The 22,424-nt window shown below is 41.0% G+C and overlaps 2 protein-coding genes across 5 annotated transcripts; both read right to left on the reverse strand.

The window, feature by feature from the left end:
• Positions 1-243: 243 nt before the first annotated feature.
• On the reverse strand, positions 244-4,783 carry LOC125373001. The gene is made up of 2 exons (XM_048383780.1): positions 4,106-4,783; positions 244-4,033 (listed from the first exon to the last, which is right to left on the reverse strand). The coding sequence occupies exons 1-2, from the start codon at positions 4,564-4,566 to the stop codon at positions 2,929-2,931; spliced, it is 1,566 nt and encodes a 521-aa protein (XP_048239737.1). The 5' UTR covers positions 4,567-4,783; the 3' UTR covers positions 244-2,928.
• On the reverse strand, positions 244-18,964 carry LOC124116310 (cytochrome P450 2U1-like). Of its 4 annotated transcripts, XM_046477587.2 has the most exons (11): positions 18,857-18,964; positions 17,991-18,022; positions 16,703-16,985; positions 16,375-16,580; positions 8,758-8,864; positions 8,101-8,267; positions 7,801-7,935; positions 6,264-6,458; positions 5,751-5,798; positions 5,329-5,526; positions 244-5,010 (listed from the first exon to the last, which is right to left on the reverse strand). In XM_046477587.2, exons 1-11 carry the CDS (start codon positions 18,912-18,914, stop codon positions 4,829-4,831), a joined length of 1,611 nt encoding a protein of 536 aa, XP_046333543.2. In that variant the 5' UTR covers positions 18,915-18,964; the 3' UTR covers positions 244-4,828. The 4 variants fall into 4 exon arrangements, with proteins under 4 accessions (XP_046333543.2, XP_046333545.2, XP_046333544.2 ...); XM_046477589.2 differs by lacking the exon at positions 17,991-18,022 and having other exon boundaries at positions 18,857-18,918; XM_046477588.2 differs by lacking the exons at positions 17,991-18,022; positions 18,857-18,964 and adding an exon at positions 18,061-18,512.
• Positions 18,965-22,424: the final 3,460 nt, after the last annotated feature.

The following is a 22,424-nucleotide window of genomic DNA, read 5'->3' on the forward strand; positions in this document are numbered from 1 at the left end:
ATGGGGCATCTTCCCCATAAGTTGCTTTCATTTCATCGAAAGTTTCTTTTGGTGTGCGACCTTTCAAATATAAAAACCTAATCACTGCTCGGGATTCTACTGGCTCCATTGTCACACCCTACTCGATCATAACACCTGTAAAAGTGGTAAAATTAATAGTTCGGTGCTGCAAATTCAGACATAACCCATAGTTACATGTATCATTACACATGTGAAATTTCAACCAACAATGATAACCCTAAGTGGTTTAGGATAAATCTTTAATGAACACCCCTCGTATTTACGACCAGATATGTACACTTATTGAGGTGGCCAAAATGACCATAAATACATGAGAAGTATCTACAAGTTCCAGATAAGCCCGCATGTGTCACAAAAACATTTCCAACATATGAATACGGTAAAAAAAAAAAACATGTATGAAAATAACATATATCCAATCAATACATGATAAAAGTGTGTCATTAAATCGCTAGAGAAAAATGTTTTTGGGTCACTAATTCTCTAACAAGTAACACAAAGACACCTGGCAGCCTTCTACCAAACCAGTCAGCACTGCTTTTAGACATACTTTGCACGCATCGTTGACGGACATATAAGTTGATTCATACCAAAAGTAGCCTATGAATAGAGAAGAAACCAACAAGATAAATCTGACGTCCTTTTACAATATTTATAAACCTAAAGCAGATTTTGCCTGTTGTTTACGATACAGCTCATTTTCACATAATGACCCTAAGAAAACCTTGTTCTAACCTTGCCAATACCCTCTTGCCGAGGTCTTACTTTCCCGACCCCAACCTCGGAGCCGTGCTTTATCCTACACATATTCTGTGAAAGCAAAGTTCCTCTAGCGTCTGTCACGAGGCATGTAGGGACAAGAACAATCTCATTAAAATCAGATCTTAGCCCTCGCTTTGTTTAGCGGCAGCGAGAACTTCGATATGATTTTAATGAGATAGGGACAAGAACAACGAACCTATGTCTACTCACTTATCACTAGACCGTTGATGTCACATGAGGGGCATCTTCTCTGATTAGGCATTATTTATTCTAAGGCTGAAAATATCTTACACGGATCGCAATACCATACCAGTGGCCCTGTCAGATTATTCGGGGAGCTGTAACCCATGATATACTCATTGATCCTAATAACAGATTCAGTCCGCAATACTTAAATACTGTTAAAAGATGGGTTTAACCCAACTCACTCATTATTCTGATATTTGGCTTTGGAGTCCTAACAATTTCCCATTGTTGGTGGCTACAATACTTTCCACAATACTCCTTGACACGTGGATGATTATAGCTACAATACTTTCCACAATACTCCTTGACACTTGGATGATTATAGCTACAATACTTTCCCAGTACTCCTTGACACTTGGATGATTATAGCTACAATACTTTCCACAATACTCCTTGACACTTGGATGATTATAGCTACACTACTTTCCACAATACTCCTTGACACTTGGATGATTATAGTTTCAATACTTTCCACAATACTCCTTGACACTTGGATGATTATAGTTACAATACTTTCCACAATACTCCTTGACACTTCGATGATTATAGCTGCAATACTTTCCACAATACTCCTTGACACTTGGATGATTATAGCTACAATACTTTCCACAATACTCCTTGACACATGGATGATTATAGTTACAATACTTTCCACAATACTCCTTGACACTCGGATGATTATAGTTACAATACTTTCCACAATACTCCTTGACACATGGATGATTATAGCTACAATACTTTCCACAATACTCCTTCACACGTGGATGATTATAGCTACAATACTTTCCACAATACTCCTTGACACTTGGATGATTATAGCTACAATACTTTCCACAATACTCCTTGACACATGGATGATTATAGTTACAATACTTTCCACAATACTCCTTGACACTTCGATGATTATAGCTGCAATACTTTCCACAATACTCCTTGACACTTGGATGATTATAGCTACAATACTTTCCACAATACTCCTTGACACATGGATGATTATAGTTACAATACTTTCCACAATACTCCTTGACACTCGGATGATTATAGTTACAATACTTTCCACAATACTCCTTGACACATGGATGATTATAGCTACAATACTTTCCACAATACTCCTTCACACGTGGATGATTATAGCTACAATACTTTCCACAATACTCCTTGACACTTGGATGATTATAGCTACAATACTTTCCACAATACTCCTTGACACATGGATGATTATAGTTACAATACTTTCCACAATACTCCTTGACACTTGGATGATTATAGCTACAATACTTTCCACAATACTCCTTGACACTTGGATGATTATAGCTACAATACTTTCCACAGTACTCCTTGACACTTGGATGATTATAGCTACAAAACTTTCCACAATACTCCTTGACACATGGATGATTATAGCTACAATACTTTCCACAATACTCCTTGACACTTGGATGATTATAGCTACAATACTTTCCACAATACTCCTTGACACTTGGATGATTATAGCTACAATACTTTCCACAATACTCCTTGACACTTGGATGATTATAGCTACAATACTTTCCACAATACTCCTTGACACTTGGATGATTATAGCTACAATACTTTCCACACTACTCCTTGACACTTGGATGATTATAGTTACAATACTTTCCACAATACTCCTTGACACATGGATGATTATAGTTACAATACTTTCCACAATACTCCTTGACACGTGGATGATTATAGCTACAATACTTTCCACAATACTCCTTGACACTTGGATGATTATAGCTACAATACTTTCCACAGTACTCCTTGACACCTGGATGATTATAGCTACAAAACTTTCCACAATACTCCTTGACACTTGGATGATTATAGCTACAATACTTTCCACAATACTCCTTGACACTTGGATGATTATAGCTACAATAATTTCCACAATAATTCCTTGACACTTGGATGATTATAGCTACAATACTTTCCACAATACTCCTTGACACTTGGATGATTATAGCTACAATACTTTCCACAATACTCCTTGACACTTGGATGATTATAGCTACAATACTTTCCACAATGCTCCTTGACACTTGGATGATAATAGCTACAATACTTTCCACAATACTCCTTGACACATGGATGATTATAGTTACAATACTTTCCACAATACTCCTTGACACGTGGATGATTATAGCTACAATACTTTCCACAATACTCCTTGACACTTGGATGATTATAGCTACAATACTTTCCACAGTACTCCTTGACACCTGGATGATTATAGCTACAAAACTTTCCACAATACTCCTTGACACTTGGATGATTATAGCTACAATACTTTCCACAATACTCCTTGACACTTGGATGATTATAGCTACAATAATTTCCACAATAATTCCTTGACACTTGGATGATTATAGCTACAATACTTTCCACAATACTCCTTGACACTTGGATGATTATAGCTACAATACTTTCCACAATACTCCTTGACACTTGGATGATTATAGCTACAATACTTTCCACAATGCTCCTTGACACTTGGATGATAATAGCTACAATACTTTCCACAATACTCCTTGACACTTGGATGATTATAGCTACAATACTTTCCACAATACTCCTTGACACTTGGATGATTATAGCTACAATACTTTCCACAATACTCCTTGACACTTGGATGATTATAGCTACAATACTTTCCACAATACTCCTTGACACTTGGATGATTATAGCTACAATACTTTCCACAATACTCCTTGACACTTGGATGATTATAGCTACAATACTTTCCACAGTACTCCTTGACACTTGGATGATTATAGCTTCAAAACTTTCCACAATACTCCTTGACACTTGGATGATTATAGCTACAATACTTTCCACAATAATCCTTGACACTTGGATGATTATAGCTACAATACTTTCCACAATACTCCTTGACACTTGGATGATTATAGCTACAATACTTTCCACAATACTCCTTGACACTTGGATGATTATAGCTACAATACTTTCCACAATACTCCTTGACACTTGGATGATAATAGCTACAATACTTTCCACAATACTTATAGCTACAATACTTTCCACAATACTCCTTGACACTTGGATGATTATAGCTACAATACTTTCCACAATACTCCTTGACACTTGGATGATTATAGCTACAATACTTTCCACAATACTCCTTGACACTTGGATGATTATAGCTACAATACTTTCCACAATACTCCTTGACACTTGGATGATTATAGCTACAATACTTTCCACAATACTCCTTGACACTTGGATGATGATAGCTACAATACTTTCCACAATACTCCTTGACACTTGGATGATTATAGCTACAATACTTTCCACAATACTCCTTGACACTTGGATGATTATAGTTACAATACTTTCCACAATACTCCTTGACACTTGGATGATTATAGCTACAATACTTTCCACAATACTCCTTGACACTTGGATGATTATATCTACAATACTTTCCACAATACTCCTTAACACTTGGATGATTATAGCTACAATATCAAATGAAACTCTGAAGACCGTCATCAAAAATACAATCACAGTGTTACAGGGAATGTTAACGTCACTGCTGATTCCTATCTCTAGGTGTGTATGATATGGTAAGCAAAACACACCATTCTGCCAAAACGTAGTTATACTATATACAGTTCATATCATGTCTCTTGGATAGTTCAATGGTTTGTATGAGGATCCCATGCTTTTGTCCTCACTTATAACTGATATCAATTGCTACAAGACACATAGTCGGTGCACTGCCACGCAGCTCCTGGGGTAGATGATTTCCTTGTCACTTCCGTCTCTCTGCCCTGAGTTTGAAGGGAGGGGGCAGCCCCGTGCCTATGTCACTGTGTACGGCCTTGAGTGGGTCCGCCCCCGAGGGGAGGCTGAAGCTGAACCTCTGCATAAGGCTGGTTAGGAACATGAAGGTATCCATCTTAGCCAGAGACTCCCCTGGACACACACGGGCACCTGTAACAACAAAGGAAACGGCGCTCCTTAAGAATCAATTGTTTCGTTACACTATACAAGAATATACTGGTCATTTAAAAAGGAGCACTTCCCCAAAAGAGGGCAACTACACCCATGAAAACCAGCTGCAGTATATCATACTGACCTACCGTGCAGTCAGGTCATATCCTGGTATATCAATAAGTTATTTCTTTATACCTTTGTAAAGGCTTGTACACACTATGAGGTTGCTGGAACAATTCCATGTACCTACACGCCGTGATATAACGGACATACTGTTCAAAGCGGCCTTAAACCCTACTCGCACTCTCCACGTACCTCCACTGAAGGGCATGAATGCTTCAGGTCTGCACACCTGGCCATCTGCATCCAGGAAGTGGGTGGGGTCAAATTTGTCCGGATCCGCCCACGTATTGGCGGCGTAGTGGATTGACCACAGGTTGATAAACACGAACGTGTCTTTGGGGATGTTATAGCCGCTGATGACAACGTCACGCGTCGTTGCGTGAGGGACAGCTGCGGGGGAATACAATGAAATGTGAATACACATTAGTACCTGTAAAAGAGGTACCTCACGTATGGCCGAGATACAACGTGACGACCTACAACACGGACACACTCCTTTCTACATTTTGTCCGGACCTACTGAATGACGGTGTATCAGTGTATTGCTAGTGCATATGACAGAAAGAGATTTTATCGTGTGTTTTTTATATCATGATCTCTATTGGCATAATTACCTAACGGGGCCACTGTTGAGAAGCGTAGGATCTCAAGTATCGTTGCCTCTGAAATATGAACAGTCGCCAAGTGATATATTGTCATTAATTCTCTAATAACTAACAGTAATATTTAGTTATATGTGACAATTTGAACCAAAATATACCTGAATAATTCTTTTCCTCATATTCAGAACTATTTAGTGTGTGTGTGTGTGCGTGGGGGGGGGGGGGGGGGGGAGAGGCGTGAAGAAATCATATCACGAACAGTAATGGTAACACAAGTAGTAATTGGCAATACTCATGAAACAATCTAGTCAAGTACAAAAAAATATTTTTTCTATTGGTTGTTGTTTAACGCCACACTCACACTATTCCAGCATTTAAAAAAGTAAAAAAAGGTAGCCGTATCACACATGAGTCATGAGTAGTAGGGCAATGTCACCGCAAACATAAAAAACACAAGGACTTACACGTTAATTAATTCATTAAACGTAAGATATAATCATAAGCATGTTATGAACAGGTTCGTACCCATATATGGCATGTTGTGTCGGTCACTCATTTTCGGATTGCGTGCATCGCCAATGACGTCATTGATTTCTGCCTTTAGGCGTTTGTATACTTCCGGGTGCGCCACCAGAAGTGCCAGAGACCAGACTAGAGTCCGAGTGGTGGTCTCACTTCCGGCAATATACAAGTCTCCCAAGAACCAGTGGAGCTGGTCATCTGATAACACAGTTATAGTAATATCATAGTGCACGTGCTACAGTTCAGATTCCCGCTATACGTCTGCTGTCTGATATATGCTGCACTCATAACAGATGTTGGCAGCTTAATGGAGAACAAAAGGGTATTTGGGGCGACAAAATATGATTTTTTAGGACCATTCCCACCCAATAAATTCTGTTGTTTGTTGTTTAACGCCGTACTCAGCAATATATTCCAGCTCAATATGGCGGCTCCTATAGTAAATGATGTCTACTGAATGGTGTACAAAGTCCTTAATTCTAACAGCCTCGTCAGACTCATTCAAAATCTGTTTTAATGCACAATGTATCTGAAATAAACTACTGAATGTCCACAACTCCTTGTTGTTTGACATTGAAAGCCTGTGTTGCACGCCAGGTAACCGATACAGGCTCTGCTCCACTCAGTATTCAGCGTTGTGTTTTGTTTTATATTTACATAAATATATGGAACTGTACACTCGAACTGCATGTACACTCGAATTGTAAATACTTATATATATAAAGAGAATCCCCAAAGAGAATAGGGGATATGTAAATGTTATGATCAGTCTTCAAAATATCAGTTTTGAAAGATGACAGAGATAAGGAACCTAAGTCACAACACACCCTAAACATTGCACGTGGACCATACTATTTCTCCGTGCACGTACACGGTCCGTAACCCTGCTTTATTGTAGAATTTATGATCAGCTTGGTAATGCGTGATGAAGGCCTATAAAGGGCTACTGGCATGCTTCAAACTTGTTGGTTTAAGCGAGAAGTACCCAATATTTTCAATGTGCCTCAGGCTGTGATTTGCAGACTTTAGAACAGGTTTCTGCTGACACAAAATGTTAATGATCGGCCCTGGCTTTAAGTTAACGAGTCCAAACAGCCAATCAAATTGCTGTTCACATGGGCCGGGGCACCGAGTTCGAGTCGCTGAAAAGAGGATCAGATTATATGATCGTCTGAAAGGAGTAATCTGCATGCTCGGCTGTCACCATTAACAAATCAGCCTGAAGTCTCTGCACAAACACTCCCTCAATTTGTCATTGGCAGACTGATTCGGACCATGTCACGTCGTAGAAACGAATGTTTGACCAAGTCATCTCAAACTTTCATTTTTGACTGCACACCCCTGTCTTCTTTCCTGGTTGTTTGCACCCTCGCAATACACCCTCAACATGTTCTGTCGACTGTCATGTTACACCTAGTCCTTCCAGTCTTTTAACCATGCATCAGCATTGGTTATCGAGCGATGTTTTTGTTTTAAATTGTATAGTTCAAAACACAGTGCATAGTTCAGATTAGGATATAGGACTAATATACATACATACCTGTAAAGGATGAGCTGTGATCTCCGCTTTCCCGCGCTTTGTGTTGTTCCAGAAGGAAGGCATCGATGACGTCATAAACCTCGTTCTCAGGTCGGAAATGCTGCCTGTGTTCTTCTACTATTCCTTTTATTACGTCTATAAAAGAAATAACCCAGCAGTTAGCAGCCACGCCGGATCATCCCAATTATTTCACACGTACGTACACACATACGCACTATCGTGAACACCCTGCTTGTGGACACACTACCCTAGGAATATGTATATCCTATTATATAACTATAGTAACCCTTCCTGGCGCACCTATAAACTTTCCACAGGTGTCATAGATCTTGTTCAGCAGCTTCCGGTTGGATGGGAGGAACCGGAGCCAGGGCACGAACTGCACGAGCGCCGCCTTCTTGGTTGGGTTCTTCTCTTGGTCGAACGTCTGCAGTAGTGTCAGGAAACGCTCGTCATCATACTCGAACCTGTCGGCAGCCATCAGGTAGGGGAGATGAGTTAGTACAGTACCGAGTATTTACTGAGTGAGTGTGTGAATGTCGTTCAATGCGGCAGTCAGCAATGTTCCAGCTTATGGGGGTGGCCTGTAAATATTCGAGTCTTGCCCAGGCAAACCATGCAGTGACTGAACCCATGAGCAACGCCCCAACACCCATCAGCCATGTCACCGGGACTGACTACACATTCAGTCTTAAGATGTACATGTATTATATGAAAGTTGTGTGTTACAACTAACGTGTGTAGGTATACTTTCCTGCCTCAAGGTTTATAGTGAACATGTGTGCCTGCATGGTAGTCTTTGGCATATGCCTCAACTCAGATTTGACAATGTCGCAGTATGTGTCATGGTGCCAAAAGACATAGGCCTAGATGTTGGGAGACAGATGACGCTTGAGCATCAATATAGAGTTGTTTGTTCAAAAATACTAAGGTCTGTTATAGAAACACTGGAAGTACCGTGACCCGAAGCAGATGTTACAGATGATGTTGGAGACCCCCTTAAAGATGACAGGATAAGGCTCGAACGGCTCTCCTATCATCTTGTCGAATGTTGACGACAGCACCTGTCGGTGGAAACGTTCTTTGTACACACATGCACGACCTGAATCACTTTGGATCTTCGCCCGAAATTAGCTGACACACCGAAATATAGCTGTATAATGTTCAAACTTCCGTCCGACCAAACCCACAACACATTCGAATAATTGTAGGCAATAGCTATAATTCAGTATTAGCTGTTCTATCAGCCATGGCTGCGGGTGTTCAGTCACTTTATACATATTACCCAGACCTGTACGTAATTCAGGAGTTCAGCCACTTTATACATATTTCCCCGGCCAGTACGTAATTCAGGTGTTCAGTCACTTTATACATATTACCCCGGCCAGTACTTAATTCAGGTGTTCAGTCACTTTATACATATTCCCCCGACCTGTACGTAATTCAGGGTTTCAGTCACTTTATACATATTACCCCGGCCTGTACGTAATTCTTGTGTTCAGTCACTTTATACATATTACCCCGGCCAGTACTTAATTCAGGTGTTCAGTCACTTTATACATATTACCCCGACCTGTACGTAATTCAGGTGTTCAGTCACTTTATACATATTAGTGTTCAGTCACTTTATACATATTACCCCGGCCAGTACTTAATTCAGGTGTTCAGTCACTTTATACATATTACCCGGCCTGTACGTAATTCAGGGGTTCAGTCACTTTATACATATTACCCAGACCTGTACGTAATTCAGGAGTTCAGCCACTTTATACATATTTCCCCGGCCAGTACTTAATTCAGGTGTTCAGTCACTTTATACATATTCCCCCGACCTGTACGTAATTCAGGGGTTCAGTCACTTTATACATATTACCCCGGCCTGTACGTAATTCTTGTGTTCAGTCACTTTATACATATTACCCCGGCCAGTACTTAATTCAGGTGTTCAGTCACTTTATACATATTACCCCGACCTGTACGTAATTCAGGTGTTCAGTCACTTTATACATATTAGTGTTCAGTCACTTTATACATATTACCCCGGCCAGTACTTAATTCAGGTGTTCAGTCACTTTATACATATTACCCGGCCTGTACGTAATTCAGGGGTTCAGTCACTTTATACATATTACCCAGACCTGTACGTAATTCAGGAGTTCAGCCACTTTATACATATTTCCCCGGCCAGTACGTAATTCAGGTGTTCAGTCACTTTATACATATTACCCCGGCCAGTACTTAATTCAGGTGTTCAGTCACTTTATACATATTCCCCCGACCTGTACGTAATTCAGGTGTTCAGTCACTTTATACATATTACCCCGGCCTGTACGTAATTCTTGTGTTCAGTCACTTTATACATATTACCCCGGCCAGTACTTAATTCAGGTGTTCAGTCACTTTATACATATTACCCCGACCTGTACGTAATTCAGGTGTTCAGTCACTTTATACATATTAGTGTTCAGTCACTTTATACATATTACCCCGGCCAGTACTTAATTCAGGTGTTCAGTCACTTTATACATATTACCCGGCCTGTACGTAATTCAGGGGTTCAGTCACTTTATACATATTACCCCGGCCAGTACTTAATTCAGGTGTTCAGTCACTTTATACATATTACCCCGACCTGTACGTAATTCAGGTGTTTAGTCACTTTATAAATATTACCCCGACCTGTACGTAATTCAGGTGCGCAGTCACTTTATACATATTACCCCGACCTGTACGTGATTCAGGGGTTCAGTCACTTTATACATATTACACCGACCTGTACGTAATTCAGGTGTTCAGTCACTTTATACATATAACCCCGGCCATTACGTAATTCAGGTGTTCAGTCACTTTAAACATATTACCCCGACCTGTACGTAATTCAGATGTTCAGTCACTTTATACATATTACCCAGACCTGTACGTAATTCAGGTGTTCAGTCACTTTATACATATAACCGCGGCCATTACGTAATTCAGGTGTTCAGTCACTTTATACATATTACCCCGACCTGTACGTAATTCAGGTGTTCAGTCACTTTATACATACTACCCCGGCCAGTACGTAATTCAGGTGTTCAGTCACTTTATACATATAACCGCGGCCAGTACGTAATTCAGGTGTTCAGTCTCTTTATACATATTACCCCGACCTGTACGTAATTCAGGTATTCAGTCACTTTATACATATTTCCCTGACCAGTACGTAATTCAGGTGTTCAGTCACTTTATACATATTACCCCGACCTGTATGTTATTCAGGTGTTCTGTCACTTTATACATATTACCCAGACCTGTACGTGATTCAGGGGTTCAGTCACTTTATACATATTATCCCGACCTGTACGTCATTCAGGTGTTCAGACACTTTATACATATAACCCCGGCCAGTATGTAATTCAGGTGTTCAGTCACTTTATACATATTACCCAGACCTGTACGTAATTCAGGTGTTCAGTCACTTTATACATATTACCCCGACCTGTACGTAATTCAGTTGTTCAGTCACTTTATACATATTACCGAGACCTGTACGTAATTCAGGAGTTCAGTCACTTTATACATATGTCCCCGGCCAGTATGTAATTCAGGTGTTTAGTCACTTTATACATATTACCCCGATCAGTACGTAATTCAGGTGTTCTGTCACTTAATACATATTACACCGACCTGTACGTAATTCAGGTGTTCAGTCACTTTATACATATAACCCCGGCCAGTATGTAATTCAGGGGTTCAGTCACTTTATACATATTTCCAAGACATGTACGTAATTCAGGTGTTCAGTCACTTTATACATATTACCCCGACCAGTACGTAATTCAGGTGTTCAGTCACTTTATACATATAACCTCGGCCAGTACGTAATTCAGGTGTTTAGTCACTTTATACATATTTCCAAGACCTGTACGTAATTCAGGTGTTCAGTCACTTTATACATATTACCCAGACCTGTACGTAATTCAAGAGTTCAGTCACTTTGAACATATTACCCCGGCCAGTACTTAATTCAGGTGTTCAGTCACTTTATACATATTACCCCGACCTGTACGTAATTCAGGTGTTCAGTCACTTTATACATATAAGTGTTCAGTCACTTGATACATATTACCCCGACCTGTACGTAATTCTTGTGTTCAATCACTTTATACATATTACCCCGGCCAGTACTTAATTCAGGTGTTCAGTCACTTTATACATTTTACCCCGACCTGTACGTAATTCAGGGATTCAGTCACTTTACACATATTACCCCGGCCTGTACGTAATTCTTGTGTTCAGTCACTTTATACAAATAACCCCGGCCAGTACGTAATTCAGGGGTTCAGTCACTTTATACATATTTCCCCGACCTGTACGTAATTCAGTTGTTCAGACAGTTTATACATATTACCCCGGCCTGTACGTAATTCTTGTGTTCAGTCACTTTATACATATTACCCCGGCCAGTACTTAATTCAGGTGTTCAGTCACTTTATACATATTACCCCGACCTGTACGTAATTCAGGTGTTCAGTCACTTTATACATATTAGTGTTCAGTCACTTTATACATATTACCCCGGCCAGTACTTAATTCAGGTGTTCAGTCACTTTATACATATTACCCGGCCTGTACGTAATTCAGGGGTTCAGTCACTTTATACATATTACCCCGGCCAGTACTTAATTCAGGTGTTCAGTCACTTTATACATATTACCCCGACCTGTACGTAATTCAGGTGTTTAGTCACTTTATAAATATTACCCCGACCTGTACGTAATTCAGGTGCGCAGTCACTTTATACATATTACCCCGACCTGTACGTGATTCAGGGGTTCAGTCACTTTATACATATTACCCAGACCTGTACGTAATTCAGGTGTTCAGTCACTTTATACATATAACCCCGGCCATTACGTAATTCAGGTGTTCAGTCACTTTAAACATATTACCCCGACCTGTACGTAATTCAGATGTTCAGTCACTTTATACATATTACCCAGACCTGTACGTAATTCAGGTGTTCAGTCACTTTATACATATAACCGCGGCCATTACGTAATTCAGGTGTTCAGTCACTTTATACATATTACCCCGACCTGTACGTAATTCAGGTGTTCAGTCACTTTATACATATTACCCTGACCTGTACATAATTCAGGTGTTCAGTCACTTTATACATATTACCACGACCTGTACGTAATTCAGGTGTTCTGTCACTTTATACATACTACCCCGGCCAGTACGTAATTCAGGTCTTCAGTCACTTTTTACATATTATCCACACCTGTACGTAATTCAGGTGTTCAGTCTCTTTATACATATTACCCCGACCTGTACGTAATTCAGGTATTCAGTCACTTTATACATATTTCCCTGACCAGTACGTAATTCAGGTGTTCAGTCACTTTATACATATTACCCCGACCTGTATGTAATTCAGGTGTTCTGTCACTTTATACATATTACCCAGACCTGTACGTGATTCAGGGGTTCAGTCACTTTATACATATTATCCCGACCTGTACGTCATTCAGGGGTTCAGTCACTTTATACATATTACCCCGACCTGTACGTAATTCAGTTGTTCAGTCACTTTATACATATTACCGAGACCTGTACGTAATTCAGGAGTTCAGTCACTTTATACATATTACCCCGACCTGTACGTAATTCAGGTGTTTAGTCACTTTATAAATATTACCCCGACCTGTACGTAATTCAGGTGCGCAGTCACTTTATACATATTACCCCGACCTGTACGTGATTCAGGGGTTCAGTCACTTTATACATATTACCCAGACCTGTACGTAATTCAGGTGTTCAGTCACTTTATACATATAACCCCGGCCATTACGTAATTCAGGTGTTCAGTCACTTTAAACATATTACCCCGACCTGTACGTAATTCAGATGTTCAGTCACTTTATACATATTACCCAGACCTGTACGTAATTCAGGTGTTCAGTCACTTTATACATATAACCGCGGCCATTACGTAATTCAGGTGTTCAGTCACTTTATACATATTACCCCGACCTGTACGTAATTCAGGTGTTCAGTCACTTTATACATATTACCCTGACCTGTACATAATTCAGGTGTTCAGTCACTTTATACATATTACCACGACCTGTACGTAATTCAGGTGTTCTGTCACTTTATACATACTACCCCGGCCAGTACGTAATTCAGGTCTTCAGTCACTTTTTACATATTATCCACACCTGTACGTAATTCAGGTGTTCAGTCTCTTTATACATATTACCCCGACCTGTACGTAATTCAGGTATTCAGTCACTTTATACATATTTCCCTGACCAGTACGTAATTCAGGTGTTCAGTCACTTTATACATATTACCCCGACCTGTATGTAATTCAGGTGTTCTGTCACTTTATACATATTACCCAGACCTGTACGTGATTCAGGGGTTCAGTCACTTTATACATATTATCCCGACCTGTACGTCATTCAGGGGTTCAGTCACTTTATACATATTACCCCGACCTGTACGTAATTCAGTTGTTCAGTCACTTTATACATATTACCGAGACCTGTACGTAATTCAGGAGTTCAGTCACTTTATACATATGTCCCCGGCCAGTATGTAATTCAGGTGTTTAGTCACTTTATACATATTACCCCGATCAGTACGTAATTCAGGTGTTCTGTCACTTTATACATATTACACCGACCTGTACGTAATTCAGGTGTTCAGTCACTTTATACATATAACCCCGGCCAGTATGTAATTCAGGGGTTCAGTCACTTTATACATATTTCCAAGACATGTACGTAATTCAGGTGTTCAGTCACTTTATACATATTACCCCGACCAGTACGTAATTCAGGTGTTCAGTCACTTTATACATATAACCTCGGCCAGTACGTAATTCAGGTGTTTAGTCACTTTATACATATTTCCAAGACCTGTACGTAATTCAGGTGTTCAGTCACTTTATACATATTACCCAGACCTGTACGTAATTCAAGAGTTCAGTCACTTTGTACATATTACCCCGGCCAGTACTTAATTCAGGTGTTCAGTCACTTTATACATATTACCCCGACCTGTACGTAATTCAGGTGTTCAGTCACTTTATACATATAAGTGTTCAGTCACTTGATACATATTACCCCGACCTGTACGTAATTCTTGTGTTCAGTCACTTTATACATATTACCCCGGCCAGTACTTAATTCAGGTGTTCAGTCACTTTATACATTTTACCCCGACCTGTACGTAATTCAGGGGTTCAGTCACTTTACACATATTACCCCGGCCTGTACGTAATTCTTGTGTTCAGTCACTTTATACAAATAACCCCGGCCAGTACGTAATTCAGGGGTTCAGTCACTTTATACATATTTCCCCGACCTGTACGTAATTCAGGTGTTCAGACACTTTATACATATTACCCCGGCCTGTACGTAATTCTTGTGTTCAGTCACTTTATACATATTACCAAGACCTGTACGTAATTCAGGTGTTCAGTCACTTTATACATATTACCCAGACCTGTACGTAATTCAAGAGTTCAGTCACTTTGTACATATTACCCCGGCCAGTACTTAATTCAGATGTTCAGTCACTTTATACATATTACCCCGACCTGTACGTAATTCAGGTGTTCAGTCACTTTATACATATTAGTCTTCAGTCACTTGATACATATTACCCCGACCTGTACGTAATTCTTGTGTTCAGTCACTTTATACATATTACCATGGCCAGTACTTAATTCAGGTGTTCAGTCACTTTATACATATTACCCCGACCTGTACGTAATTCAGGGGTTCAGTCACTTTATACATATTACACCGACCTGTACGTAATTCAGGTGTTCAGTCACTTTATACATATAACCCCGGCCAGTACGTAATTCAGGGGTTCAGTCACTTTATACATATTACCCCGACCTGTACGTAATTCAGGTATTCAGTCACCTTATACATATTACCCTGACCTTTACGTAATTCAGGTGTTCAGTCACTTTATACATATTACCCCGACCTGTACGTTGTTCAGGGGTTCAGTCACTTTATACATATTACCCCGACCTGTACGTAATTCAGGGGTTCAGTCACTTTATACATATTACCCCGACCTGTACGTAATTCGGTGAAAAAAATCGGTGATTTTGAACTGAAAAACACCTTATACTTCACCCCTGACAGTATGGTTTCTGCAGAGAGCAGACACTGGGCAGTAATCTTAATACAGACAAAGGTAGTCCAGAAGGGCACAAATATAGATAGAAATAGAAGGATCCCACGCGCATAGATTTAAGCTGGACGAAGTGTTCGCGGAAATTTCCCCAAAGTTCCATACATATACATTTTTTTATATCCTTGGTTTATTCCCTCAGTGACTACATACTAGACACTGGTATTTTGACCTTCATCAAGGGATTCATCTGGGTACAACCGAAACGACCCTAAACAAATATATATGTTGTCACCCTCGGCTGTCTTTGGATATGCTCCACACACTTATATATGCTATAACGGGTAGCTGCATACATATCTCACATACTGTAACAGACCAACAATAGCGGTCCATGGTGCCGAGGATGTTCCATAACCTTCTCACCTCCATCTCCTGGACGATCTTCTCCTCCAGCTCGATCTTCCCCACTCTGCCGATCTCCCGGAGACAGGAGAAGGCAAACTTCCGCTGTTCCTTCAGCCGCCTTCCCCCGTACGGCAATTGAGACAGCCCGTTAATCCCCGTCACGGTGTTGTTGATGTAGAGGGAGGGGCGGTCAGCGAAGGCGTCGGCCTGGCCTACCAGAGTCGCTACAAGACAACATCATGCCATCAGCCACTCATGATCATCGATGGAGGCGATACAAAGACGATTAATGACAAAACTCCTTTGGCTAACATAATGTTAAGTCTTGAAAATATGTAAATCTTACCTTTTATGACGTCGTATCCATTCAAGACAACCATGAGCCTGTTCGCGAAGTACAGTTTGAACACCGGGCCGTACTGCTTTGCGAACTTCATGAAGTTAATCTCTGGTCTTAGGCCAAAGTCTTTGAGATTTCCGAACAGGAAATGCCCGGAGGGGCCGGGCGGAAGATTCCGGGGTCGGGACTGCCGCCACCACCACGCCAGGGCCAAAACAACCCCAAACACCAGCCCTGTACTCAGGTCCGGCAGCAAGCAGCACCAAGACATAGTGCGCTCTTCCAAATGCTGATAACATACGAGGGGCGTTCAATAAGTTTTGCAACTTTCAATATAATCTTCATTCACCTCAATACACTTATTCCATTTGTCCTTCAAGCTTTTAATACCATTTTTATAGAAATCCGCAGATTGGCCCTCTAACCACGCCTCTGTGGCAGCCGTTATGTCCTCGTCATCCTGGAAGCGTCTTCCATGTAGGGCAGATTTCATTTGCCGGAACAAGAAATAGACTCACTGGGGGCTAAGTCTGGGCTGTAGGGTGGGTCATTTAACTGTACAGTCCAGACTTAGTCACAATGCTACAACCATTAGTGTGTCTGGCCAGACAAACCAATGGTTGTATCATTGAGTCTTGGCAAGACACACTAATCAGACATACTTGTCAGATTGTTAGCATTTTGTGTTTTCTTACACGACTGAATGTGACCTAGACAGTGGGGTGAAAAAGAGTGAATCCTGTTTTACGCCGACGTAATCATATCAGCCATGTCATACTAATATCACGGCGAGCTGGTAATCGGGCCTGGACTTGACAGTATGAGTAACTTCCACAACCAGGACAATCTTCCTCCATCAGGGCAACTTTAGCCTCACTACCACAATCATGGGCTACTGGGGGCATCCCGAAAGCCCTGCCTCTTATAGTCTAATACTGTATGTCCATTTATAGATGAGTGAGGTTAATCGCGACAGATTGCACTGGATCACTGGATCGCAGCCTTTTAACAGACAAATGAAGTATGATAAAAAGCACCTTGGGATACGTAGCTTAGTGCCAAGGAATACGTAGCTTAGAGCATAGGGATACGTAGCTTAGTACATAGGGATACGTAGCTTAGTACATAGGGATGCGTAGCTTAGAGCATAGGGATACGTAGCTTAGTGCATAGGGATACTTAGCTTTAAAAAATAACACTGACCCATTTATGCTACGAGGTCTCGAAGGATACATGTCAATAAGTGTAGTATGTTTGTTTTACAACCATCTGCGCCTGATTGAATGATACAAACTGACAGGAGTTTTTCTGCATAGAACACATCATCTGAAACAACAAAAATCTTATTGATCTTATGTGCCTACCTGTTTATGAATTCCTTTCCCCGCTATAACGTTGATATACACGCACTAACTAGTCTGCTTCCACGACCACGTTCAGTAAAGTAACGTGTTCTGTTCACTGTGTCCCAGGACATATAGTGGACTGGTGTAGCGTGCTCGTTGTGGCACACGCGTTGTGCAAGCAGTATTACAAATTGACCTACACCCTCTCATACCAGCATACAGATGTGGATAAGGCGGAAGCGAATGGTTTGCTGACTCGACGATCCCCATGCAGGTGATAAAGAAAATTTTGACAAATGTGGCACACAACTGGTAGTACTGTTGGCTTAACTTGCCAGTTTAGTTACATTCATTAGACTGGATTAGCTGCTCGCTTTAAACTCCAAAATTAAGCTTACAATTACATAGCTGTACAGTTCACAACACATTCATCAGTGGGCGTTGTTTAGTCCTACAGCGATTGTCTACCTTTGATTCTTATATACACTCGTGTTAATTACATACACAGAAAACAGCCAAGGTTGTAGTGCTCATTTCAATTTATTGAAATAAAAAACAACTGGAAATATATAATATCTACTGTAAAGTCCTTTTCATAATTCATTTTGCTATCCTCCCCGAGCCCGACAAACCACCCATAACAGCTAGGGTAACGTGTAGAGTCCCCTAACGTAGAACTAATCTAAACTAATCGAAAGAAGGCTAACCTATACAGTCCTTCCACTGGCGTAGAATCTCCCCGTAACTAATCTAAACTAGGCCAATTTATAACCTACACAGCCATTCCTCTGCGTAGAATCTACCCTAAACTCACCTAAACAAGAATCTACCTTTAGACAGGGTAAACATGTACAGTCCTTCTTGAGCCGCATAAGCCACCCAACACAGGCTCAGCCTGCATTAGCAGCCTCTAAACAGGGTCAAGCTATCTCAGCTCCGACACTCTTCACTAATAATCGTGGGATGATAACAATTACAGGGACAATGTGGTTCTTTGGGGGACTTACAGGGGTGTATAGCTGGGCATGGCACCAGGGAGATACCTGTTTTCGTGTAGACGATCACAGTTGCTTCCCTCACTTGCATGGGCCCGACAGCATTTAAATAGATTGTGGCAGAGATCTAGCTCAGTTCTCGCACATGGTAAGTCGGGGAAATTGTGGGATACTGAATCACTTGTTGCACAATGAATTACCCACAGGTGTCAGTTTACCAAACGGACAATATCTACTCATGCTAAAAATGTACCATGATGCATGGAGCGTTGGGTCTCCATGCTATAATCCGTCATCTCCGTCTACTTCACTTGGACAGTCCTCATGAATCCTCCTCCTATGACCTGTGCCGGTAATAGTAACAACTCGATTCTTAGCTCACCTGACCTGAAAGGCTTATATTGTCGCATGTCATCGTCCATAAATGTTGTACAGTTTCGGCTTCTGGGGAGAGATGGATCGACATGTGGATGGTTGCTAACATAAGGAGGTTCAAGTTTTTTAAGGCTTCAAAATTGTAATTTCAATATGGCCACAATCTTCTTCAAACGTAAAAACGTATATTGAAATAGCCATATCATTTTTGTTTAAAATGGAATGACATTGGTACATTGTAGTTAGTAGTTGGGTACAGCATTTACGTTCCGCTTGTTTTTGTTGTGATATTTAAAATTATGACCTTCTTTGACTTTTCACTTCGAAAGCTGAAACTTATGGCCATTATGGCCTGTGTGATCCAACATGCGTGTAATGTAGATATACAAGTTTCAACCTTGTATTGACCGTGATTGTAAATTCTCTCAAAATGCATAATTGGAATATTTGAAATTGCCAGACCAAGGGAACTGAACTTTGACGTCTATGCTTCTTCAAGGATCACATTGTTGAGACCATTGAGTTTGAGTGTTGGTATTTCATGTTTTAGTCCACAGAAATAATGCAGATAATATTTGAATAAGGACGTTGACAAGCAAAATGTTAAGTGGCTGTCTTTGTTGATATGTTCAATATCTGACTGAATGTCCAGGTGAGCTACAGAGACGTGGCATTATTTTTAACATTATTGTCCATCGTGCATTAATAACATGTGATGATCCCCAATTTCTCGGACCTGTGAAGATCTAGGGTAGAATAGATCTACAGCAACTCATGCTTGCCGTAAATGGCTACTTTGCTTGTCGTAATGAGCCACTAACGGGATCGGGTGGTCAGGCTCGCGTGGTCAGTCGCCTTTTACGGCAAGCATGGATTGCTGAAGAACATTTCTAACCCGGATTTTCACGTGTAGACCATGCAGTACCCGTACACACATTCTGAAGGTAGTGTGCGGTATAGCACACATCACAACACACATTAAAGATTTGTCTTGCAGGAGACGGACACCCTTGGTCAGCATGCCACGCCTCTTAAGCTTGATAGCGTTCCGCAATTTCCGCAGCAGTGAAGCATAATAAGCTCCTGTAATTGTGGTACCCTTTGCCAAGAAATCCATCATCACTACTTCGTGCTGGTCCCAAAACACCGTGAGCATGACCTTGCCTGCAGAGGGTTGGACACGTGCCTTCTTTGGGGGTGGTGACTCCACATGCTTCCATTGCATCGACTGAACTTTAGTCTCAGGATCATAGTGATGGACCCATGTTTCATCCTGTGTGATAAATCTGTCAAAAAAGTTTGCCTGGTTTTTTTGGCACATGTCCAAAAGATCCTTCGAGCAATTGACTCGTTCCTGCTTTTGGAAAGGTGTGAGCAACCTGGGAATCCATCGTGCAGACACCTTATGCATTTTCAAATTGTCATGGATGATTTTTTCCACAGACCCTACACTGATCTTGACATCTTGTGCTAATTGGCGAACAGTTATACGTCGGTCTGCCAAAATGGCGGTCTCCACTTGATGGATAGTGTCCTCATCAATGGCTGAATGGGGGCGACCAGGAATGGCAGCTGTTTCCTGCAGATGTCCGACCACACTTGAACTGGCGATGCCAGTGTTTAACAACGTCATATGATGGGGCATCTTCCCCATAAGTTGCTTTCATTTCATCGAAAGTTTCTTTTGGTGTGCGACCTTTCAAATATAAAAACCTAATCACTGCTCGGTATTCTACTGGCTCCATTGTCACACCCCGTCTCGATCATAACACCTGTAAAAGTGGTAAGATTAATAGTTTGGTGCTGCAAATTCAGACATAACCCATAGTTACATGTATCATTACACATGTGAAATTTCAACCAAATATGATAACCCTAAGTGGTTAAGGGGAAATCTTTAATGAACACCCCTCGTATATACAAGTCGACTCTTGTTTCGGGCGTAACTACATTTGTCTACACAAGCGGACAAAGGCAACCGTGCTTCATATACAGTGATATAAATGTTATGTTATTGAAAATAACAACTTAATATATATTTAGCCATTCGTCTTATCCATGTTTTATCATAAACGATTCGTTGACAAAACCCATACCTGGTAACAGGAGACATGTTCTGTGAGGTCTTGAGAAACAGCTGGCCATGGCAATGCAACTATGATATCCTGCCTCAAAAGTGTTACAACACGTGCAACATGTGGGCGGGCATTATCCTGCTGCAACGTGACTTTACGTCCCTACATTGCACAAAGTGTAGAACATTATCTTGATGTCGTCCTGGTAGCCTACGCCATTCAAATTGCCATTAACAATGATGAGTTGTGTTCTCCCATGAGTTGTGATGCCACACCATACCATTACACTTCCACCCCCAAACAAACGACGTTGAGTAACGCAAGGGTCGACGTCGCTAAAACGTTCTCCTGACGCTTGTAGACCTTGCAAGACCTTCAGAGCTATCCAGATGAAACCTTGACTCATCTGTGAACTGTGCTCTGTACCAATCTTGTCTTCAGAACCTCAGATGCTGTCTTCACCAAGCTAGGCGTGCCTGGAGGTGACGTGGGAGCAACATTGGACGTATGGCTGGACGACGTGGCCGGTTGTTGAGTTCCCTCAACCGGTTGCGCATTAATCTGCCGCTAGTTGATCTCAAACCAGAAATTGTCCGTGCTGTTGATGTGACAATACTGTTTAGTATCGATTCCGTAGATGCACCAACCGAATATGGCTGTCTTGTTGACGTGACGCCACACGTGGACGACTGGTCCGTGGCAAGTCATGAGGGTGGCCACGTTGTAGATAACGCTGATTTACGTTATTTAATCGTAAAACCAAAGTGTTTTGTGAGCTCCTGGTAGCTAACAACCATTGTGTGCTGTTCACATTTTTTTTTTTAAAAAACGCGTGTCAGTCCACACATTTACTCCTCTAAAAATAATCTTTACTGGTGCTGATTTCATGTGGGATAGAGTTAGCTAGAATTGCATTTTTATAATCTAGATTGGTTTT

This window comes from Haliotis rufescens, unplaced genomic scaffold (assembly GCF_023055435.1).
Source record: "Haliotis rufescens isolate VD_foot unplaced genomic scaffold, xgHalRufe1.0.p SCAF_5, whole genome shotgun sequence".
Taxonomy (NCBI): Eukaryota; Metazoa; Mollusca; class Gastropoda; order Lepetellida; family Haliotidae; genus Haliotis; species Haliotis rufescens.